The sequence below is a fragment of the Mya arenaria genome, chromosome 14 (assembly GCF_026914265.1).
Source record: "Mya arenaria isolate MELC-2E11 chromosome 14, ASM2691426v1".
NCBI lineage: Eukaryota > Metazoa > Mollusca > Bivalvia > Myida > Myidae > Mya > Mya arenaria.
In genome coordinates this window covers 56,882,762-56,908,819 of record NC_069135.1, presented here as the reverse complement: position 1 = coordinate 56,908,819, position 26,058 = coordinate 56,882,762, and the positions used below count along the sequence as shown (strand labels likewise).

The window sequence follows — 26,058 nt, the reverse complement described above, 5'->3', positions numbered from 1 at the left end:
TAAACCAGATTGTTCTCACATGTTTATTCACTTTCCTAGCTAACTATATGCAGCAAAATACAGTACTATGAGTCAAACACATTTGAAAAGAATTATATCTACCTCGAACTTCCTTACCGATTGATCAAGTTTGCCGTCAACTCCTTTCGTCTGGTCTGCCCAGACGTTACGACTGATACATACGGAGCTGTCAAGGTCGACATCGGAGGCTGGCTGTCCATATCAAGAGAGCTTAGACTGGTTCCACTCATGTTGGTGGATAGTCCTGGTTCTAACCCAGTCTGTTGTTTGAAAAAGTAAATTGTCTTGATTAAGTTCATCTATTTGCTTTTACACATTCTTCATGACAAAGCAGGGGATTTTGACAATAGCTCAGGTGATTGTTCATGTGTCTAAAAAAACACACCAATAACTCATACATGCCATATTTCTGGAAGATTCGCGAACATTTAAAAAAGGCATTTTGTTCCTAAGAGGGATTTTGACAATCAATATATCGCTAATAATCACTCAGGCATTTTTTTCTGCATGTTCTTCTTTTAAAGCAATTATTAAAGTAGCATTTTTACATTAAAAGTACTTTATTACATATATATGATGTACGAAAATGTATTATACAACTATTTCCTTTAAAATTCCACTAGTGACCAGAAGATGGATCCAAATTCCTTGAATTGTTTATAGTAAACCAACAAATGCTTTGTTTGTGTTTAAACTCAAAGCACTTTAGATCAATCATCACCGAACTTGGACAGTACCAGGATATGGGTTTGGAAAGAATATCTCAGCATATTTGTGAAATTACACAAACTTATGTTGTCTGCCGTGGAATTGAGGAGTGTTTGTCTGATCATTTCCGAACTTGAACCAAATTTATTTTGGCAGAATCTTAAATCATATTTACCTGAAATTGACGGGTGTATTTCTTGATTGCTGAATTAGTTCCCTTGATTTCTTTCTGTAGCATTTCGATTTGCGTTTGAAGTCTGGCAAACATCCTATAATAGAAAAAAATGTACATTTAAGATTCAAAAACTCTATATATCGCATAGTATAATTCAGTATACTGCATTCACATATTAATTGTAGAATTGACATCATATGCAATTTACATTGTGCATATATAAAAACTGGAAAACCTCCACCTTTTGATAGATAATACCAATTATTTTACAATTAAAGCACTCAGATGAATATCAATTTGCAGGCACATAATATAACAGAACCAAGGGGAAAATCACTTGTCTGGCTCCCAAAATCACCAGTACGCAGATGAAAATCACTTGCCTGGCTCGCAAAATCACAGTTCCAAGATGAAGATTACTTGTCTGGCTCACAATATAACAGTACCCAGATGAAAACCACTTGTCTTGCTTCCAAAATCACAAGTACGCAGATGAAAATCACTTGCCTGGCTGGCAAAATCACAGTTCCCAGAAGAAATGACTTGTCTGGATCACAATATAACAGAGCCCAGATGAAAACCACTTGCCTGGCTCATAAAACCACAGTACCAAGGGGAAAATCACTTGTCTGACTCACAAAATAACAGTTCCCAGATGAAAACCACTTGCCTGGCTCACAAAATTACAGTACCCAGATGAAAATCACTTGTCTGGCTCACAAAACCACAGTACCAAGGGGAAAATCACTTGCCTGGCTCACAAAATTACAGTACCCAGATGAAAATCACTTGTCTGGCTCACAAAATCACAGTACCCAGAGGAAAACCACTTGCCTGGCTCACAAAATCACAGTACCCAGATGAAAACCACTTGCCTGGCTCACAAAATCACAGTACCCAGATGAAAACCACTTGCCTGGCTCACAAAATCACAGTACCCAGATAGACTACTTACCTATCTCACAAAGTCCCACTATCCAGATGAAAATCACTTGCCAGACTTTTAAAACCGCTGTACAAAGAGGTAAATAACTTACCTGACTGACAAAATCAACTAAATTCATATAGCCTAGATATCTACGTGTATGTGTAGATTTATGTGTTAATTTGCTGTTTTTATTAGTATTGACCTTATACTACTGTTTGCAATCAAACTTTGGAAAACGTGCTTGACAATCGTTTAAACAAAGCACAATGCTATTTTGCACTGAAGAGGCAATCAATTTGAACTGTCTCAACAGCGAATTCGGGCAGTCAGTTTTAGTTCTTGAAACTATTTTGTTTGTAATTACGCGTTTTTACGAGTGTAATTTAACGCTACAATTTACGGCCAGTTGATGTAAAACCATTGCAAAATGTACATGCATTGATACTTATCAGGTGTGGCTGTCTTATCATTATTTAAAACTCACAGTTTACTTAATGTATAGTTTGTTATATTACATCAACGTACATTTTTATATGAGTGACGTATTGGTTTTGCTAAGCTCATTTGCAAACATTAGTAAGAAGTATGTATTAAAGATGATGGTTACCTGTGCCACTGTAGAAAATGTTTGTGGATTTCGGCCACTTTGAGACTGCAGTGTTCTGTCCAGAGTTTGAACGCCTTATTGTACAGGACTGACAACTGCTTCCTGGGACAATAAATAACAAATGTCACTGTTGGTGATAAATACCCCCCTTATACGAAAAGCTTTGTGGAGATATGTGACTTCATAAAAATGGTGAGTACAACTTGCGGTTTTCACAATGGCGAACAATTTTCGCAAGTAAACATGAAATTCTTTGTTCAACAAAACATTTAAAAGTGCTTTCAAAATATTGAATTATTATATAAAATGTTCAGTATAATATAAGGAATATAAAACACGACTTCTGGCCATATGGCATTATATGAACCGGCCAGTCAGCCCCGAAGGTGAATGGACCTTGTCTATTGCCTCGGTCCATATACACCTTCGTTAGCTGATTGGCCCGTCCTGATAATGTCATGATATCAGTCAATCTGTCAATACATGTCAAGAATTGGACAGACTCTTGTCACAAGACATTTCTCTTCTTGATAATATTTGAAAGGCCAACAACTTAATAATATCCCATTTTGTCAGCTAATTTTGTAGTTAAGTTCAAAACAAAGCCTGCCTTACTTGTCAAACTTGTGAATTTTTTCTTCATGGAAATTCAGGGCCCTCCTTTGCCGCTTTTTGATGTCAATCACAACCTTCTTGTCCTTAGCTTGTTCCAGGAATCTGCCAATCTTCTTCTGGCTGTAAAATAATATTGTTTTCTTAATTTTTCAATGGATGAAATATTCAAGATGGAATTATCATGTGTAATATTTGATAACAGACATAGCCTGCATGTGTTATGAGGAGATTCAAGAACCTATGAGGATGTAATGAGGTAATACATCTGAAAACACATATTTTATCATTATTTTTTAAAATAAAAAAGAAAAACAGAGTATAAAAAAATATTTTGGTTTAGTTGGATGTGAACCCTCGCCGGTTAAGTCAAGGAAAACATTGAAAACCAACGCCATGAGCTCTAGTCCACAAGGACAAATACAACAGTCGATGGATAATTGAACATTTGACAAATATCATGATAACATCAAGTGACAAGGTCAATAAAGCAATCATGCTACAATGATTCGCTGAAGATCAAATAATAAGAAAGTAGGTCAAAAGGTCACAATCAATGCCATCAACGTAGAAAACTGATATTTGTTATCAAAACTGTAAGCATGGTCCAAATTTTATTGCTCAAGCTTCAAAAAAAGAAAGAAAATAGGTCAAAAGGTTACAGTCAATGTCATCCGAGGACAACATTGATACTTCTTTGCAAAAATGTATACATGGTCCAAATTTTATTGCTGTAACTTCAAAATTAGAAAAGTAGGTCAAAAGGTCACAGTCAAGGTCAACCGAGGAAAACATTAATATTTGTTTGCAAAACTGTACACATGGTCCAAAATTCATTGCCCTAGCTTCAAAATAAAGAAAGTAGGTCAAAGGGTAACAAACAAGGTCATCAAAGTACAAAATAAATATTTGTTTTCAAATTGTACACATGGTCCAAATTTCATTGATGTAGCATGAAAAGTAAGAAATTAGTTCATAATGTCACAGTCAAGGTCATCCGTGGACTACATGGTCCAAAAATCATTGCTGTAGCTTCAAAAATAAAAAAAGTATGTCAAAAGGTCACAAACAAGGTCATCAGAGTACTAAATTAATACTTGTTTTCAAATATGTACACATGGTTCAAATTTAATCGCTGTATTTAAAGGTCAAACGGTCACAGTCGAGGTCATTCGAGGACAACACTGATACATGATTGCAAAATCGCACATATGGTCATAATTGCATTGCTGTAGCTTTAAAAATAAGAAAGTAGGTCAAAAGGTCAAAAGGTCACAGTCAATGTCATTCGAGGACAATTTTAATACTTGTTTTCAAAACTGTACACATGGTCCAAATTTTATTGTTGTAGCGTCACAAATAAGAAAGTAGGTCAGAATGTCACATTCATTGTCATCCAAAGACAACATTGATAATTGTTTTTAAAACTATACACATGGCCCAAATTTCATTGCTGTAGAGTCAAAAATAAGAAAGAAGGTCAAAAGGTTACAGTCAAGGTTAACCGAGAACAACATGAATATTTGTTTTCATATCTGTACACTGTACACCCGTAGCTTTAGAAATAAGAAAGTAGGTCAAAATGGGTGGGGGCAGCTTTGGTCTCAGGGGCATAATTTCAACTGTCTTGGTTGAGGGCCATCATATGATGCTCCACAACAAATATCAATGGAACTTTTAAGGGCCATAATCTAGTCATGCATGGGCGGATCTTGCTGGTTTTCGAAAGAAACCGAGCTCTGATGGATATCTAACTACTGTACAAGTTTCAACAAGATACAATCAAAGATCAATGAAGACTATATTGTGTTCTCAAGCAATTGTTTATAGACGCACTGACACACTGATGCACATACGACGTACACCATGCCATCTCATAAGCTCTTCTGGCCTTTGGTCAGTAAAGCTAAAAAACGGAATAACGCTTAAAAAGTTATTATCTTAAGCCTTGCGATCTTAAATGAAACTGGGCCCTGGGAAAGCTGTATTTACCACTTGCTTTCATCAGCACATCCGCCCGTAAATGTTGGTATTGGGTTGTCGGAAGCAAACTCCTGGATGCGCTTCATAAAACTGCTACAACTGTTGATTCTCGACTTGATCTGTTGAACGATTTTGGTCAAATGTTGTTATTTATAACATCATAGTATAACAGAAATGTCTATGAAGAATTTTAATGAACGCATTTATGAATTACAATGGAAAACATTTAAATGTTTACTGAAGGGTACTTTCACTTAGGAATTACACAATTAGAATTATAGACAAGGACTTAAATCATTAATGGCGTGTGTATTAATATTCGCAAAGGGAAAGTTTCACTTAAGAATTACACATCAGAATTATAGACAAGGACTTACATCATCAATGGAGACACCAGGGTTCGGCATGACGCCTGCACGTGCTATGGCGGAATGTATGTGCACGAGATCTTTAACCCGGTACCGATATAGTTCGACCTCTGTTTGGAGTCGGGAAACCAAGATTTCTTTCCACCGTCTGTAAAGAAAAGATAAATACTATGCTAAAAGTAGTATGAAGTTAAGTATGTGTCTAAAGTTTAGGCAGTTTTTGAAGAAAGCAGCCGCCAATAAAATTTGGATCAGTTTTTAAAGGGTTATCTTTAGGCTATTTTGCACATTAAAAACATTTGATTGGTTAATCATAATATTTGGTTAAATATTGACCAATCAATGCACATCTTTGGCTCACTTTATCCAGCCTAAAGAAATAACCAGTTTTATATGATTGGTTGCTGTAAGTTGCAGCAAAAAGGGACAAGGTGCTAAGGGAATATTCAATCTGCCTGTAAAGAAATTAAATAAAATACATTTGACAAAAATGAGTTTATTTGAAAAAGTTTTAGGTTTCTTATGTCAGAAATATTAGGGATAAAGTCCTTCATAATCATATAATAAGCTTTTAAACAAAACAAAGGGACTCCATGATTATCAGAAGCATTTAATTCTTTAAAGGCATAAAACCCCCAGTAAATTTACATTTTACTGACTGTTCCAAGGCGGTTACTATAAATCCTTGATAACACACCTAGTGTTTTTTTTATGTAGTATAAATGCACTGTGTTTTTTGTGGAGTTTTATGCTGTCGTCCCATGTTTCTTGTTTGTGATTTTTTGTTTTTGTGTTCTTTATCTTTGGCGTCTACCCTGTGCCATTAAACTGGGTTTATGTTTAAACTTTTGGCTACTTAGCTTGTTTCTGTAGTTTTCATATACATTAAAGGGGTGCACATCCTTATTTGTATGAGGACATAATAGTACATATTCTGGTATTTATGAGGGCATAGGGGTGGACATGCTGGTCAGAATTAAAGCATAATAGTGCATATTCTGATCTTTATGATGGCAGAGGAGTACCCATGCTGATCTGAATGAAGGCAGAGGGGTGCATATGCTGGTCTGAATGAAGGCAGAGGAGTACCCATGCTGGTCTGAATGAAGGCAGAGGGGTACACATGCTGGTCTGAATGAAGGCAGAGGGGTACCCATGCTGGTCTGAATGAAGGCAGAGGGGTACACATGCTGGTCTGAATGAAGGCAGAGGGGTACATATGCTGGTCTGAATGAGGGCAGAGGAGTGCACATGCTGGTCAGAATGAGATCAGAGGGGTACACTTGCTGGTCTGAATGAAGGCAGAGGGGTGCGCATGCTGGTCTTTATGAAGGCAGAGGGGTGCGCATGCTGGTCTGAATGAAGGCAGAGGGGTACACATGCTGGTCTTTATGAAGGCAGAGGTGTGCGCATGCTGGTCTGAATGAAGGCAGAGGGGTGCATATGCTGGTCTGAATGAAGGCAGAGGAGTACCCATGCTGGTCTGAATGAAGGCAGAGGGGTGCATATGCTGGTCTGAATGAAGGCAGAGGGTTGCATATGCTGGTCTGAATGAAGGCAGAGGAGTACCCATGCTGGTCTGAATGAAGGCAGAGGGGTGCATATGCTGGTCTGAATGAAGGCAGAGAGGTGCACATGCTGGTCTGAATGAAGGCAAAGGCTTGCGCAAGCTGGTCTGAATGAAGGCAGAAGAGAACCGATGCTGGTCTGAATGAAGGCAGAGGGGTGCATATGCTGGTCTGAATGAAGGCAGAGGGGTGCGCATGCTGGTCTGAATGAAGGCAGAGGGGTGCGCATGCTGGTCTGAATGAAGGCAGAGGAGTACCCATGCTGGTCTGAATGAAGGCAGAGGGGTACCCATGCTGGTCTGAATGAAGGCAGAGGAGTACCCATGCTGGTCTGAATGAAGGCAGAGGGGTACACATGCTGGTCTGAATGAAGGCAGAGGGGTTCATATGCTGGTCTGAATGAAGGCAGAGGGGTGCATATGCTGGTCTGAATGAAGGCAGAGGAGTACCCATGCTGGTCTGAATGAAGGCAGAGGAGTACCCATGCTGGTCTGAATGAAGGCAGAGGGGTGCGCATGCTGGTCTTTATGAAGGCAGAGGGGTGCGCATGCTGGTCTTTATGAAGGCAGAGGGGTGCGCATGCTGGTCTTTATGAAGGCAGAGGGGTGCACATGCTGGTCGGTATGAGGGCAAAGGTGTGCTGCCAAAAAATAACAGGGTACAGCACCCACCTTTAACGCTTTAGCGAAGACCTACTTAGTTTTTGTTAAATCTCATGCGAGCATACAAATCTTGATCTTAGTGCATTTGTTTTACACTTTAATAGTAATTTGAAACAAGAGCTGTCACAGAGACAGCACGCTTGACTATTCCGCTGCTTTTCAGTGTAAGGATTCAAAAGTTTTAGCGAAACATGCATGGATCACTGTTATATTAGATTTCAATGCAATACATGATGTGCTGAGATATTAACATAAATGTGGTTACATGCAAAAGTTTAACCAGAATTTTTAAGTCTAATAATAAAGGGTCATTATTTGCAATAGAAAAAATTAATATAACTTTATATAAAAGTTTGTACTGTTAAAAGTTCATTTGCAACAGGTGAAGCCTGTTGAAGGTGTTCATTGAAATTTCAATGCTAACTGTGAGGCAACCAATCTGAAAGTTACAAAACAGAAATTGATTGTTATTCATGAATCTATACTACAATGTGATGTGATACAAAGTAATCATAAAACAAGAGCCGTCGTAAGCCGCTTTGGCTTAGAAGTGAATACAATAACGATATATATACCAAGTTTGGTCTCTTTATGTCAAACCTAACTAAAATTATTCAATACATAAGGTGACTTTGACGCTGCCCTCCCACCAGCCCGCCCGAACAATGATGCAAGTCATTCAAATAACTTGATTTCCCATTATGAAAATGTGGTTAAGAATATACAAATATGCTTTTAAAAAGAAATAAAAAAAAAAATCAAGGGCCATAATTTGTATTTAGGGTTAAAATGGAGTTATGTTTCTTGTTGTAAGATGGTCGCAAACAATTTTGTTTTTAATTAAGTGCATTGAATGAACGGTATAGAAGTTTTTTTTATTAAAATCCCAACTTGCCCTTAACTTTTACTTGCCTAAAACTTTAACCTAAGTCAATCAGGGGCCTTAACTTGTATTAAGGATATGGAGTTATGTAACCTCATTGGGAAATGGTCCTGAACAACTGTGTGAAGTATTAAGTCAATTAAACAAAGGGTATAGAAGTTATTAATAAATATCCCAACCTGCCCTAAAACTTTAACCTAAGTTCCATAGTCAATCATGGGCCATAATCTGTGTAAAGAATAATATGGAGTTATCTAACCTCATCATGTGATGGCCCTGATGGTGTGAAGTATTAAGTCAATTGAATGAAGGGTATTGGACTTATAAGTGAAAATCCCAACTTGCCCTAAAACTTTAACCGGACGCCGACGCCGGGGCGAGTAGTATAGCCCACCTATTCTTCGAATAGTCGAGCTAAAAATTACTCTTTAATAGTCAGTATGGTATTTCATGTTAAGTAGTGTCAGATGATAGCATTGTTTGGTTTTGGATAGTAATCAAGAATGATGTTTTGATCCAGCAGCTGAGCAGTGATTCTTTTTTCATGGAAAGTGAATGTCAGATTAAATGTTTCTGAAAGTACAAAGGTGTACTTAAATTAGAATGTCATTGGATGTTGAGGACCCTTCCATTCTTTGTAGTCTGCATCATCTGAGAATATTGGGTTAACTTGATTCACATGCAAGCAACAATCCAGTACCATAAACAGCTTCACTTACTTACAGAGATGGCTTGATTTCTGAAATTCGGTTTTATTTGATAAAAATAACAAAGATGGAAAAATGAGAAATGAGAACTGATTGTAAATGAGTCTCTAAAGGGGATAATTATGTCAAAATGCTTGATACAGTTACCTCCTCCTGTACACAGGTTCCGATCATGATGGTGAACAAGTGTGCAAAGTTTGAAAGGCATATGTCAATGAAAATATCTGAGGTAGTACGCAAACTTTCACGTAAATTCTAACGTAAATTCTAAGTTGAAAAAGGGGCATAATTCTGTCAAAAGGCTGGATAGAGTGACCTCCTCCTGTGTAAAGGTTGGGGGCATAATGGTGAATAAGCATGCGAAGTTTCGAAGCCAGATGTCAATTGAATTGGAAAATATTTGAGGTGATACGCAAACTTTAACATAAATTCTTAGTCGAAAGTGGCATAATTTTGTCAAAATGCTTGATAGAGTAACCTCCTCCTGTGTACAGGTTGGGGGCATGATGGTGAACAAGTGTGCAAAGTTTCAAAGCCAGATGTCAATGGACTTTGAAAATATTCGAGGTGGTATGCAAACTTTAACATAAGTGGTTATGCCGTCGCCAACGCCGACGCTTAGGTGACTTTAACATAAGTGGTTATGCCGTTTGTGTTTGAGAGGATAGCTGTCCTTATTCTTCGAATAGTCGAGCTAAAAATAAAACTTGATAACGATGAAATTGTTAAATTAATGTGTATATCATTAGTTACTTAGATAAAATGCCTTTCATATTCAGCTTGTAACTCTTCATACTCAGTTCAAATATAACGGTCTTTTCAAACTAGTCATGATTATCATGACTTAAAGTCTATAACCACAATCATAGAATTTTTAGGATAATCAAGCCTGAATTAGCCAATCAATCATACATACTCTGTTCGACCGATGATCTTTTCAAACAACTGTTGAGTGAGGCAAGCAAGCTGAACATGACTCTGAACGAGGGCGATCGAGTCACAAATCGTCTTCGCAACACGCAAGTCATATTCCATGTTTGTTGATTGATAAAACGATGGAATGTTTTCTGAAAGGATATTGTACTTATATCAGGTAGGTAATACTTCATTTATGTTAAAACGACTATGAATAAGAAAGCAAAATATACATAAATGTATCAATCACTTTTGTGTGAGAGAATGATAGGATATAATCAAGCACATCAACCCAATTGTAGTTAAACCACAATATCTTACCAAAAAGTGGGTCATTGTACCAGAATTTGACCTCATCAGGCATCACACACTGATCGACAGCAGTCGACCGTATCATCACAAGAGGTGTTTCCTCGCTCATTTTTGGGTACGTGCAAAGTGGGTCCATTTCTCCAACGACGTCACGAAGGAGACAACCCTCGTAATGTATCAATTGGTCCTTTGGCGGAATGTTCGTTTCAACTTTTACCTCATGCTGGATGTCAGCAAATCTTCAAAGAAAAATTAGTATACATAAATTATATATTGTCAATTTATTAATTTATATATAATATTTCTTAGGCTTTATGTAGAATGTTATATTGTCATTATTGGGGAATGGAATTTAAGTAATATTCTATATAAAGCTTTAAAGGTTTTAAACTACATATTTAATAACACACTTAAAAATAAAAATACTAGTATACTAAACAAGTTTGGTCAGAATATGTCAACCCTCACTAAAGATAATCAGTTTCAATGGTTTTTCTAACTTTAGTAACAGTAACATTGATCCTCTGGACCCCGAATGTAATGGCATAAAAGGTCTCCATTAAGTCTTCCTTCATACGAAGTTTTGTCACCCAATGTCAACCCAGACTAAAGATACTCAGTTTCAACTGTTTTTCTAACTTTTATGTCAGTGACATTGACCTTGACCCTACCAGCCTCATACACAACGCCATTAAAGTTCTCCTTTAACTCTTCCTACATACAAAGTTTGGTCACAATAGGTCAACCCAAACTAAAGATATTCAGTTTCATCCATTTTTCTAACTTTAATAACAGTGACATTGACCTTGACCAGCCCCAAACACAATGCCATGCAAAGGTCTCCATAAACTACTCCTACATACAAAGTTAAGTCACAATATATCAACCTTAAAAAAATATTCAGGTTTCACCTGTTTTCTATTTTTAGTAACACTGACCTTGAAGTCGACCCTTGGGGTCCCAACGTAGTCCCATGAAAGGTTTGAACTGATTATCTATTTTCAGTACCACTGACCTTGACCTTAACCCCAAACACAATCCCATGAAAGGTCTCAATTAATTCCTCCTACATACCAAGTTTGGTTTGGTCACAATCTGTCAACCCTTATTAAAAATATTCTGTTTCAACCTTTTTAGTAACAGTGACCTTGTCCTTGACCCTAAGGACCCAAAATGCAATCCCATAAAAGGTCTCTATAAACTGTCCTAACATTGATCCACTGTATTTTATGACATCAGCAAACAAATTTGATTTTTTTTCTTCATATGTAGTTAAAACTAATTCTTTTGCCAATTGTAACGAAAGCTGAAAGCTAAAAGAATCATGCTAAAATCAGTTCCCTGAGTAGAAAACAGCACTGGTGTCAATGATAGAGTTACCCTTGTGGGGAATCAATTATTTGAACCTGCAAGCTCTTGGGGAGAGGCAGACACCTATATACCACTCACTCAAACCCAAACTTTACTTACACAGAATCCTGTTGCATATACAGTCGGAAATGTCGCGCAGATGTGGTCGAGAAAAAGAAAACAATATGGCGGCTGAGAATGTCGTCTGCCGCGTTGAAGAAGGCGTCAAAGGTCATGGCCTTTGTAGGATCCCCCTCCATCAAGCGCTTCAAGATGTCAGTGAGCGCATCTCGTAACCATCTGAAATAAATAGATACATATAACGAGAAATCAGGTGATATAAGGAGTACCAAATCCTACTGTAAATAGGATAGATAATATACAGGAGGGAGGGGTGGGGGGGTTTTGGGGGGAGGGGCAGTCGGGTGGAAAAATTTAGTAAAAACTATCTATACTCTTTTTCGGGGACAGGGGCAGTGGGGTGGAAAAATTTAGTAAAAACTACCTATACTCTTTTTGGGGGGAGAGGGGCAGTGGGGTAGAAAAAAATCATAAAAACTATCTATACTCTTTTTGGGGGGAGAGGGGCAGTGGGGTTGAAAATATTAGTAAAAACTATCTATACTCTTTTGGGGGAGAGGCGCAGTGGGGTGGAAAAATTTAGTGAAAACTATCTTTACCCTGTTTAGTACAAATCTGAAGAGTTATACCTTTTATCACTTTCTGGGATTTTAGTTCATCAAACTGACTTAGAAAATAACCTCATTGGCTGACACATTGTCAACGCAAATCTGACGCAGGAATTGTGTATCAGAAGAGTGGCAGTGGGCCGATCTTTAAAATCTCGCAAAAGTTGATTTTTTTAATGCTTAAGCCTAATATAAAAAATGATATTCAATTTTACTGGCTGTAAATGTAGGTTGTATTCTAAGTACATGTGCTGTTTCATTTAATGACCATTGTCATTTTCAAGATTGAATAAAATTTGTCCAAAAAATTATGGTTGCTGCCAATTTAGACATTTTTACACTGCATCCTATCTATGGTATTTGTGGTATTAAGATTTTTTTCCTCGATTTTTAGAGTATTTTTTTACCTGGTCCTATCTATGCTAGTTTCCTTAACATAGTTATTTCTGGTATTTATTGATATTTACAAATCTTGGCAAAATAAATCGACTAAATATGACGATTTTAAGGTAAAAAGGGTTTGTTGTCGATTCAATTTTTGCTTACAAGTTACAACATAACATTTTAATTGTTGTTATCGTTAGAAACGTTTACCTTGAGTATCGTTGATTAGGCAGTTCAGTGATCCAGATCAAATCTCCGCCGTCAGACTTCTGTTCCACACCTATCACTCCAAACGGCTTTTTGGCTATCATCTCAAACCTGAAGAGAAATCAAAATTATTATTGTTTGATTTGCTTAAAGTAATCCATCCATCAATAATACTAGAAGAATGCTACTGGTAAGAATATCACTAGACAGTTCAAATATCGGAGGTAATGTCTAGACTGTTCAGATATAGGAGGTAATGTCTAGACAGTTCAGATATAGGAGGTAATGTCTAGACAGTTCTGTTATAGAAGGTAATGTCTAGACTGTTCTGATATAGGAGGTAATGTCTAGACTGTTCTGATATAGGAGGTAATGTCTAGACTGTTCAGATATAGGAGGTAATGTCTAGACAGTTCTGATATAGGAGGTAATGTCTAGACTGTTCAGATATAGGAGGTAATGTCTAGACAGTTCTGTTATAGAAGGTAATGTCTAGACAGTTCTGATATAGGAGGTAATGTCTAGACTGTTCTGATATAGGAGGTAATGTCTAGACTGTTCTGATATAGGAGGTAATGTCTAGACTGTTCAGATATAGGAGGTAATGTCTAGACTGTTCTGATATAGGAGGTAATGTCTAGACTGTTCAGATAAAGGTGGTAATGTCTAGACAGTTCTGTTATAGAAGGTAATGTCTAGACTGTTCTGATATAGGAGGTAATGTCTAGACTGTTCTGATATAGGAGGTAATGTCTAGACTGTTCTGATATAGGAGGTAATGTCTAGACTGTTCAGATATAGGAGGTAATGTCTAGACTGTTCAGATATAGGAGGTAATGTCTAGACAGTTCTGATATAGGAGGTAATGTCTAGACAGTTCTGATATAGGAGGTAATGTCTAGACTGTTCAGATATAGGAGGTAATGTCTAGACTGTTCTGTTATAGGAGGTAATGTCTAGACTGTTCTGATATAGGAGGTAATGTCTAGACTGTTCTGATATAGGAGGTAATGTCTAGACTGTTCTGATATAGGAGGTAATGTCTAGACTGTTCAGATATAGGAGGTAATGTCTAGACTGTTCATATATAAGAGGTAATGTCTAGACTGTTCAGATATAGGAGGCAATGTCTAGACTGTTCAGATATAGGAGGAAATGTCTACACTGTTCTGATATAATGGGTAATGTCTAGACTGTTCAGATATAGGAGGTAATGTCTAGACTGTTCAGATATAGGAGGTAATGTCTAGACAGTTCTGATATAATGGGTAATGTCTAGACTGTTCAGATATAGGAGGAAATGTCTAGACTGTTCTGATATAATGGGTAATGTCTAGACTGTTCAGATATAGGAGGTAATGTCTAGACTGTTCAGATATAGGTGGTAATGTCTAGACAGTTCTGATATAGGAGGTAATGTCTAGACTGTTCTGATATAGGAGGTAATGTCTAGACTGTTCTGTTATAGAAGGTAATGCCTAGACTGTTCAGATATAGGAGGTAATGTCTAGACTGTTCTGATATAGGAGGTAATGTCTAGACTGTTCAGATATAGGAGGTAATGTCTAGACTGTTCATATATAAGAGGTAATGTCTAGACTGTTCAGATATAGGAGGCAATGTCTAGACTGTTCAGATATAGGAGGAAATGTCTAGACTGTTCTGATATAATGGGTAATGTCTAGACTGTTCTGATATAGGAGGTAATGTCTAGACTGTTCTGATATAGGAGGTAATGTCTAGACTGTTCAGATATAGGAGGTAATGTCTAGACTGTTCAGATATAAGAGGTAATGTCTAGACTGTTCAGATATAGGAGGCAATGTCTAGACTGTTCAGATATAGGAGGTAATGTCTAGACTGTTCTGATATAATGGGTAATGTCTAGACTGTTCAGATATAGGAGGTAATGTCTAGACTGTTCAGATATAGGAGGTAATGTCTAGACAGTTCTGATATAATGGGTAATGTCTAGACAGTTCAGAAATAGGAGGAAATGTCTAGACTGTTCTGATATAAGAGGTAATGTCTAGACTGTTCAGATATAGGAGGTAATGTCTAGACTGTTCAGATATAGGAGGTAATGTCTAGACTGTTCTGATATAGGAGGTAATGTCTAGACTGTTCAGATATAGGAGGTAATGTCTAGACTGTTCTGTTATAGAAGGTAATGCCTAGACTGTTCAGATATAGGAGGTAATGTCTAGACTGTTCTGATATAGGAGGTAATGTCTAGACTGTTCAGATATAGGAGGAAATGTCTATACTGTTCAAATATAAGAGGTAATGTCTAGACTGTTCAGATATAGGAGGTAATGTCTAGACTGTTCAGATATAGGAGGTAATGTCTAGACTGTTCTGATATAGGAGGTAATGTCTAGACTGTTCAGATATAGGAGGTAATGTCTAGACTGTTCAGATATAGGAGGAAATGTCTAGACTGTTCTGATATAATGGGTAATGTCTAGACTGTTCAGATATAGGAGGCAATGTCTAGACAGTTCATATATAAGAGGCTATGTCTAGACTGTTCAGATATAGGAGGCAATGTCTAGACAGTTCAGATATAAGAGGTAATGTCTAGACAGTTCTGTTATAGGAGGCAATGTCATAAATATCTTAAACTCTGTTTCCTTTATAATTGACACAGGCGAAATACTTGCATGACATGATTAAGGCTGTAAATCTAGGCAATAACAATTTAAAAAAATTATACATCTTTTTTTTAAAGAAAAAAACAAGAGGGCCGCGACTGGCTACCCTCAACTACTCAAAAAAGGGCAGAACACAAGAAACATTAAAGTCAAGAGTTATTGAAGTTCATGTACATGTGCATGGTGTCTCTGGCCACATGTGTACCAAGTTTCATCTGAATGTCTTGAACCGTGATTTGTCTCTGGCAACATGTGTACCAAGTTTCATGTGAATTTCTTAAACCGTGTATTGTAACTGGCCACATGTGTACCAAGTTTCATGTGAATTTCTTAAACCGTGTATTGTGACTGGCAACATGTGTACCAAGTTTCATCTGAATTTCTTGAACCGTGTATTGTGTCTGGCCACATGTGTACCAAGTTTCATCTGAATTTCTTGAACCGTGTATTGTGTCTGGCCACATGTGTACCAAGTTTCATCTGAATTTCTTGAACCGTGTATTGTGTCTGGCCACATATGTACCAAGTTTCATCTGAGTTTCTTGAACAGTGTATTGTGTCTGGCCACATATGTACCAAGTTTCATCTGAATATCTTGAACCGTGTATTGTGTCTGGCCACATATGTACCAAGTTTCATCTGAATTTCTTGAACAGTGTATTGTGTCTGGCCACATATGTACCAAGTTTCATCTGAATTTCTTGAACAGTGTATTGTGTCTGGCCACATATGTACCAAGTTTCATCTGAATTTCTCTAACAGTATATTGTGTCTGGCCACATATGTACCAAGTTTCATCTGAATTTCTTGAACAGTATATTGTGTCTGGCCACATATGTACCAAGTTTCATCTGAATTTCTTGAACAGTGTATTGTGTCTGGCCACATATGTACCAAGTTTCATCTGAATTTCTTGAACCATGTATTGTGACTGGCAACATGCGTACCAAGTTTCATCTGAATTTCTTAAACCGTGTATTGTGTCTGGCCACATATGTACCAAGTTTCATCTGAATTTCTTGAACAGTGTATTGTGTCTGGCCACATATGTACAAAGTTTCATCTGAATTTCTTGAACCGTGTGTTGTCCCTGGCAACATGTGTACCAAGTTTCATCTGATTTTCTTGAACCGTGTATTGTGTCTGGCCACATATGTACCAAGTTTCATCTGAATTTCTTGAACCGTGTATTGTCTCTGGCCACATATGTACCAAGTTTCTTCTGAATGTCTCGAACCGTGTATTGTGTCTGGCCACATGTGTACCAAGTTTCATCTGAATTTCTCTAACAGTATATTGTGTCTGGCCACATGTGTACCAAGTTTCATCTGAATTTCTCTAACAGTATATTGTGTCTGGCCACATGTGTACCAAGTTTCATCTGAATTTCTCTAACAGTATATTGTGTCTGGCCACATATGTGCCAATTTTCATCTGAATTTCTCTAACAGTATATTGTGTCTGGCCACATATGTACCAAGTTTCATCTGAATTTCTCTAACAGTATATTGTGTCTAGCCACATGTGTACCAAGTCTCATCTGAATTTCTCTAACAGTATATTGTGTCTGGCCACATGTGTACCAAGTTTCATCCGAATTTCTTGAACCGTGTATTGTCTCTGGCCACATATGTACCAAGTTTCATCTGACACATCAGAATGAACCAAGCATCATTTTAATATCTTGGAACAGTTTTTTGAGTAATGGCCAAGTTTTAAGATTTGTACCCAAATGATGACATGGACATCATGGCTGTGACAATACCTGAACTTCTTTTTTCAAAAAAACAATACAAACTAAAAGCAGCCAATATTATTTTCTGGTAAATCACATACATAACGAGTTTGTTGCTTCTTCCCTGGTGAGGCTGGAACGGAACTCGTCCCGTTGCTGCATGGTACAACGTTGCTCCAAGACTCCACAAATCTGCCGCCGCATCAAACTGTCGGGCTTTCCCTGGCTCGATAAATGCTGCTTTGAAAATGTTTGGATGCTGCAATAGATAATAATTACTTAAGTAAACTGAGGTAGCAATAACAAATTTAAAAAAAAATCATGAGGTATAGTAAAGTACTTTCTCCCACCTCAGATAAGTAGATCCAAAAATTTGGCTGTACTTGTTTTGCCTACGTGCAAGGATAAACAAGTACCGGTATGGAACTTTTTTATTGTCATCACACAATTACCTCCCTTGTTGAAGACAGTGTTGCATCATGGAAACCTTCTCTTGTGGCAATATTTAAAATCAAAATTTATTATTTTTCACTTCAAATGGCACCATAAAAAAGTTTTCTCGCTCTATTAAAAAAGTAATGCTGCCCTCTCCTCAGAACTATTTAAAGAAAGATTTGATTATTTAGATAGTCTAAATCAGTGCGCGCATATCCATGACAACCACAAATGATCACATATCTATACACACATTATTTTCACTACGCACAAAAGAGTTCCAGCGAAAAAAGACATTGTTTACTTTATTTTGTTTAACTGAGGTGGGAGAAAAAGCATCTACCATAGCTGCTCATGTAAGATAGGTTAAGCCAAACCCTCACGCCGGTCTTGGGGAAACTCGGTAAACTTTTTTTTTGCAAAACTGCCTACGCTCAGGTTCGGATGAACCTATCTTACACTCTCGGCCATGGAAGATTCTTATAATCTCGTTTTAAAGGTCAAGTCTTAACAAACTCAAATATGCATATATTTTTAAAACCCACCAATTTTTAACAGAGTTATGGCCCTTTGTATTTTTCATTTTGATCATTTTTTCTTCCAAAATAGGTCAAATTCAAAACCTCTGAATTGAAATGATATAAATGTTACGAAACAACACATTTTGTTTATTTTCTGTAATTTAAGATATAATTACCCATTTCTAAATATTAGAGCTAAAAAAAGGTTTAGTAACTTAAGAATTGTTATTAGTAGTTCTTTTTTTAATTTGAAAAAATTGGCATTAAATCCTTTTAAAATAAATATAAACTGTATATAATAATAATACAGTTTATAAATTGAAGTCTTTTCATATATTGGTACAAACATGTATGCCTGAATCATTTTACAATTATAATTATAAATGTGTTTTATTGAAATGGATTGAAAGAAGTATTTAGAATCAACTCATATCTACTGTAGTCTAATTCAAGATGTGTCTTTAAATACCAGTGAATGACATACAGGTAGATTCTATTAAATTATAAAGAGAATAAGAACTGCTTTTTAAAAGTTATTTCAAATTAACTTCACTGTCATAATGATTATCAAACTTATATAGTTTTGAAGAAAAAAAGAAAAAAACTGACCAATGACGGAAGGATGGAATTAAAGAACTTTATAAAAAAAACAGACAAACTGAAAACAGACCAAGTATTCTTCTGTTCCAACCAATGACTGAAAGGCCTCTGTTTCCAGTACTGGCTTGGCCGTGCCAAAATCTGTCAACTTGTACACATAGCTGGAATAAAAAGATTGAATAAAATACTAGATAGAAATACCGCAGACAAATACTAGATAGTAACATCACAGACAAACACTAATTAGAAATACCACAGACAAATGATAGATAGAAATACCACAGACAAATACTAGATAGTAATACCACAGACAAATACTAGATAGAAATACCACAGACAAATACTCGATAGTAATACCACAGACAAATACTAGATAGTAATACCACAGACAAATGCTAGATAGAAATACCACAGACAAATACTAGATAGAAATACCACAGACAAATGCTAGATAGAAATACCACAGACAAATGCTAGATAGAAATACCACAGACAAATACTAGATAGTAATACCACAGACAAATGCTAGATAGAAATACCACAGACAAATGCTAGATAGTAATACCACAGACAAATACTAGATAGAAATACCACAGACAAATGCTAGATAGTAATACCACAGACAGATACTAGATAGTAATACCAAAAACAAATGCTAGATAAAAATACAACAGACAAATACTAGATAGTAATACCAAAAACAAATGCTAGATATAAATACAACAGACAAATACTAGATAGTAATACCACAGACAAATACTAGATAGTAATACCACAGACAAATACTAGATAGTAATACCACAGACAAATACTAGATAGTAATACCACAGACAAATACTAGATAGTAATACCACAGACAAATACTAGATAGAAATTCCACAGACAAATACAAAATACAAATACCACAGACAAAATTTGATAGGTGTAAATATGTCATGAACATTGTTCCTAAACCAATATACCATATCTTTTAATTTTACATTTCTTTATAAAATTTAAATATGGCACATTATTTTTCCTACTATATGTATTATAAACTATAACATTAAACATAATTGACAGCTTCATGTACAAACTTATATAAACCTCACTGCTGTTAGTTTCCAAGATAGGTACAATGGCTTCCTTAGTTTAAGGCAAACAAAAACATCTAGGGGCCGTATTCAATAAACTTCTTAGATTGAACTTAAATTTAAGAATAGAAACTAAGTGCTTTGATTGGCCTGTATATTAAGCTGACCAATAGGCTGAATGGAATCACTGAGGCATGTGTAAGGATAAGGATAAGATCAATATTGAATACTGGCCCTGGGCTGATATTCATAAAACATCTTAAATCATGTCCTTAATTAAGTCATTTTTCCGAGTTAAGTATCTCCCTGGTCATATAGTATAATAAATTTATAATAACTGAACTACTTTATTTACATCAGTTTCATGTGCCATAAATACTTTAATGTTAAAAACATGTTTCCTTTTCTTTTCTTTTATCAATCTTTTACTCTATGATATCGAAATTGCAGAAAAAAACACAATTATTGTATAAAAAAAGTATTTTGGTTTAAGTGGGATGCTAACCTATGCCGATAAAGTTAAGAAAAAAAATCAAAAAAATCTTAGTAACACTTCTTATGATCTGACACACCGCATTTTGTCATACAAAAAAGTGCTTTTTACCAAAACATGAGCGAGTCCCTTTAAATTTGATTATGAAATTTTCCAAAAATCAACTTAGGTAGAAAAATGTCTTTAGATGTTTTATCAATACTGCATACATGCCATATTTCTGAGAGGCTTCCCAGGGGATTTTGGTCTGAATTCCAGGGGATTTTGATATTACACCAGGGGATTTTTACGCAACGAAATTTGCGCAATATCTGCATTTATAATACAAGAATAAATACAGAATACTCAAATCAGTAATTTTTGGACTTAGCCATCATGGTCCTGCATGGAATTTCACACTCATAATATTATTGATGCTTTCCATTGTCAACCGTAAGCAAGTTTTAAAAAAAAAAAAAATGGGTCGAAATTCCGCCGGGGGATATGGCATGTATGATACTGGCCCTGCTTTATTTAAAGGCCAGAAACGAGAAACCTTCATCAATTCCAGTTATTATTATTATTATAAACATTCCGTACCTGCCGTCGTCATCCTGGGACACCAGGATGTTTCCCGGTTTTATGTCCCTGTGTAGAAAGTCATGTTGTCTGAGATGTTTCATCCCCTCAACTGAGACATGAAAACATTTCCATTAAAGCTTAATGCATTTCAAATTAAACAAGTTACAATTCCATAAAAGCTCAATTGATACATTTATACATTTCCATTTAAATTAAATACATTTTCATTCAAGCTATATACATTTCCATTCAAGTTTAATACATTTATACTAAAGCTAAATAAAAAATATTTCAAGCAAAATAAATTACTATTCAAGCTAAATACATCTATACTATAAAAGCTATATACATTTCCATTCTAGCTAAATACATTTTCTTAATTAATTTCCATAAAGAAACTTTAAAAAAAGCAGCATTAAGTTAACTTTATCGAAGTTCTGAACAATCTGCCCATAGTCTCTATCATGCGGCAGGTCCAAGATTTGATGATAAAGGGGGCGTAACTTAGGGGCGTAAACTTTTGACCTCCCTCAGTACTAAAATATTGAAGTGGGACTGGGGGTACTCCTCCAAATTTATTTCAACCATTTCCTGTCTGAAATGGTGCATTTTGGATGTATTTTATTACTTATTCTCTTATATTGAAGTTATAAGTAAACTTGGACGTTTTAGGGCGAGGGCGTGTGCCTGGTGCCCCCCACCCACCCCACTGAATCCGCTTGCACTACCTGCATTGCACTAACCTGTGTGTTTAAAGAACCGTATGAATTCTGACTCTGAAAGTCCACTTCGATGCTCAGGCTCACACAGGGCGCTGTACAGACTTTTGTCGCAGTACTCCATAACAGCCACCACCCTACCTGTGTCTTTCTGCAACATAGCAAAAGGTTACATACTAAAACAAATCTCACCTAAAATTTAACATATGAAATATTCCTATCAGAGATGAATTGTCATAAAAGCTGATGGATTCATTCTCTAAGCTGATTCCTGGGAATAAACCATTTTAGGTAACAATTTTGAAAAGCAATGAGCCTGGTAAGGCTCATGTTTATAATGTCTTGGGTAATACGTGGACAGTCCTTCACCACTTGACTTTTCTAACCATAAAGAAATGTAAGATTTGAACAATTACTTTACATTTCCACAGTACTTGGACCTGGGCTGGTATTCAATATGTCTTGATTGGATCTAGGAACGATGTAGTTAGTCAGATTACTTTTTAGACTATCTGCGCATGCGCGCAGGTAATCTTAAGACCACAAACTCCAAAGAACTACTTCTATTCATGTCGTTTTAACCCATTTTTTTGTCTCGATGCGCTTTTTGTTTAGCAGAATGACGTCGAAACCATACAAATGGATTGGTCGTGTTGCAGTCCGAGTATGAGTTTTTGCTTGTTCGGCTATTTCCGCGCTGTAATTATGTATCCCTGCATTTTATTTTTAGCAGAATATAACTATTTTTAGATCGTTATATTTATCAGATTAATGAGGGTCAAGATAATGGAAGCTCTGGTAGGAAGATAACATACAGTATTGATATTCACTCTAGTTTAGCCCATGATGTTTCAGAAATTATTACCGACCGCAAGTGTCCCATCGCCTGCAGGATTTGTTATTTAAACCTGACGTGACCCTGAAGCACGCTTATTTGTAATGGTGATTTTTTATTTGACTTTTATTATTTATAACTGACCAATAGAATGAATGAAGTCAATGATGTATTACAATTAAATGAACTTAAGTTGAATATTAAATACCACCCCATGTTGCTGTTTAACCTTGTTAAACCGTAGGCCAAATAAAAGGTTTGGTTAGGGTTTAACATTCTCCTCAAAGACATGTAAGGTTGGTAGGCTTTTATTTTCTATCCTTTTTTTAATCCCATAGCAACAAATATATATACTCTATGGACTGTGAAAAATGGGATTTAAAAAATACCTTTTTTTCCATTAAAAAAAGTACCCTGGTGTTTATTTAATATTGACAATATGTTGATATATATGCTTTTATATACAAGATGGCATCTTATATATTTGCTTGTTCTCAAACTTTCAATTTCTAAAAAATATAACATGTACATTTTAAGTTAAAAGTATTCAAATACTACACAAAACAATGAATAAATCTCACATCCGTTTCCTGCCCAATGAATTCCACAATATTTTCATGCTTCAGCGATCTCAACGCCTCTATTTCTCGTTCCGCCACCACCTTGAGTCGTCGCTCGAATATTTTCAAAGCATGAATCTGTCCTGACTCCTGAAAATGTAAGAGTTGAATAGTATATCTATCTATCTCTGTTTAATGTCAACTCCTCTTCCGAGTGTTACTGACATGAACCGTGCGTGCCGGCTTTTTAGTGAAAAAAATAAAACACTGATGAAGCAAATCACATCAGAAAAGTGAGAACTGGGGTATAAAAGAAAACACAATTTAGGTAACATGAGAAAAAGTGATTGGTGAACTGGTAAAAAGATAAAAACATTGCTCGCTTATCTAATGCTTAATGGTTGCCACAGCCACCTTGAATGTGTCAGGGGTGGGGATAGTGACAATATGATTTGGCAAACTGTTCCAAAGTACAACCGTGTGAGGATAGAATGAAAATTTGTGATAGTCAGTTTTTACTTGAATTTGTCTGAAACATAGTGGGTGCATTAGTCTGGTAATTCTTATTGGTGTTTGAATATAAGATGGCAGCGTAATAGCAACATGATGATGGTATATGTTGTAAAACATTACAAGTCGGGAATCTAGTCTACGTTGTTCAAGTGAGCGCCAACCAAGACTTTCCTGCATGTTTGTAACACTGGAGAGAGGAGAGAAGTCATGTTAAACCCAACGAATAGCCCGATGTTGAACCATTTCAATTTTATTGGTGTTTGATTTTGTGTGTGGGTGCCAAATTGTGCTTGCATATTCTAACTGTGGACAGACATGGGTTTTGTAAGCTAAAGTCCTGACACTTCTGTTTTTGTTTATATATTTCTTTTAATGAAGTTGAGAGTATTATTTCCATTGGTGGTAATTCTTGAAATATGAGTGTTCCAGGTGAGATCTGCTGATATATCAACACCAAGATATTTAGCACTTGAGACTGGCTCTAAGATCTTGCCATGAAGTATATATGGATTTCTGATGATATGCTTATTCCTTGTTATGTGCAACACTTGACACTTGTAGGGATTAAACTCCATATCCCAATCATTTTCCCATAATTCCAGTTGTTTGAGGTCATTTTGAAGGATAGCACAGTCAGAGGGAGAATTGATAGTAAGATAAACAGCAGTATCATCTGCAAAAAGTCGAACTTGTGATTTGATACTATAAATATATACATCTTATTATTTGTAATAAAATCACCAATCTATTAAAACAGGGACGTGAAAAATGCCATTGATTTCACATTGTCAGAGTGAAAGCAAATTAACCTTTAAGTGTGGCATTGACCTTTGAGACAAGAGCGTAAATGATATGTGCATCAAACCTTCCCAATCTGCTTAAGAGGGCATTCTTAAATGCCGTCCAGGCTATTTTTTTAATGATAGCTTACCATCATTAAAAAAAAAAGCCTGGACGGCATTTTAGAATGACTAACCACCACCCATGTCTAAAGTAGTATATTAAAATAATATTATTTAACTTCGAAATTGTGTAAATGTTGCATTACATAATAATGTAAAATATTCCCTTGTATTTTATAGGAATCTATATAAATGTATTTTTCATAGAGGCCAAAACCTGGGAGCAGGATTTGTTATAAATTGGTCCTAGTCCAAATAATTGTACGTTTACGGGGTTTTTTTTACGTTTTTTGATATGGCAATTCCTTCATGTACAAATTGTTTAGTATCAAAAGTGGGTAGTTCTTCCGATTGGGATTCCGGATTAAAGCATTTAATATCTAAAAAATATCATAAAACAAGAAATATTACCAGATTATGTTATTTTATATCAGTTCCATACATAAAAATGTCATATACTACGAATAATTATGAGTTTGACGTGTTTTTTTTCATTTTTTGCTGTCAAAACATAGCGATATATACATGAAGGGCACCTGCAAGGCTTCAGGGCACAATTTTTAAACAATCGGAACATTTCGGCCATGGCCGAGTTGTTACGATTGTATTTACGAGGTCTATCTCGAAGCTTGTCGGAGGTGGCCGACTTATTACGATTGGGTCGAGTTGGTCCGCTTGGCATAATTGTTGTCTGTGTCAGTCAACATTTGTTTTATTGGAAAGGTAAATAATGTGTTTTAATGCATTAAAGGCTTGTTTTGTGCAAAATAACTTTTCACTTACATGGTAAAATATGAATATAAACCTTTATGATCAATTTAAACCATAAAATACTTCACTTAAAACAATTTCAACATTTTTCAAAACACCCCCGGTTTTTGCACAAACTCATTTAGACGTTAGGGATTGGAAGAATCCCGTATAACACGTCTATAATTTTAGACTAAAATTGGTCCCAGCCAGAACTCTGTACCTAAATAGTATGTAATATTCTGTCAGTGTTTTGTTATTCAAGGGTTTAAGTTCTTCATGAAGGTGATCACAAATGACGAGAACCCACCCATGCCCCACCTCTTATTTGAGTTTTGATTCTTCTATACTTTTACTTAATATATTAGCATTTTTGATTATTTCTATTTTTGCTTTAAACCAGCACCTGTGCTTTAAGCCTAAGATTTTGTGTAAAATTACCTTGTGGATGCCACGATAGACTTCACATGTTGCTCCTTTCCCAATTAAATCTTCGGAAACACTGTATACATAATTGTTAGTGGCTCTTAATCTTGTTTGGTCCATTTTCTTGGGAAAATTTTACAGGATGACGTAGTTTTCAAAGTGAAAGTTGGATTTCCCCAACTTCCTTGTTGCAAATTCCACA

At 36.1% G+C, this 26,058-nt stretch overlaps 1 protein-coding gene across 2 annotated transcripts in view; it reads right to left on the bottom strand.

Moving 5' to 3' along the window:
• Positions 1-26,042, bottom strand: part of LOC128216549 (serine/threonine-protein kinase TBK1-like) — a 29,976-nt gene extending 3,934 nt beyond the window's left edge. The window contains exons 1-16 of one of the 2 annotated variants that reach the window (XM_052923145.1): positions 25,872-26,042; positions 23,287-23,415; positions 21,895-22,021; positions 21,170-21,260; positions 19,095-19,185; positions 17,570-17,727; positions 13,083-13,190; positions 11,920-12,099; positions 10,459-10,688; positions 10,139-10,289; positions 5,412-5,550; positions 5,044-5,153; positions 3,055-3,174; positions 2,440-2,541; positions 905-998; positions 118-281 (exon numbers count right to left, since the gene is read on the bottom strand). In XM_052923145.1, coding sequence (XP_052779105.1) covers positions 118-281; positions 905-998; positions 2,440-2,541; positions 3,055-3,174; positions 5,044-5,153; positions 5,412-5,550; positions 10,139-10,289; positions 10,459-10,688; positions 11,920-12,099; positions 13,083-13,190; positions 17,570-17,727; positions 19,095-19,185; positions 21,170-21,260; positions 21,895-22,021; positions 23,287-23,415; positions 25,872-25,976 — 2,099 coding nt within the window. In that variant the 5' untranslated portion in view covers positions 25,977-26,042. Of the gene's footprint in view, positions 1-102; positions 282-904; positions 999-2,439; positions 2,542-3,054; positions 3,175-5,043; positions 5,154-5,411; positions 5,551-10,138; positions 10,290-10,458; positions 10,689-11,919; positions 12,100-13,082; positions 13,191-17,569; positions 17,728-19,094; positions 19,186-21,169; positions 21,261-21,894; positions 22,022-23,286; positions 23,416-25,871 lie in introns of both variants that reach the window. The other variant, XM_052923146.1, reaches the window with a different exon arrangement.
• Positions 26,043-26,058: the final 16 nt, after the last annotated feature.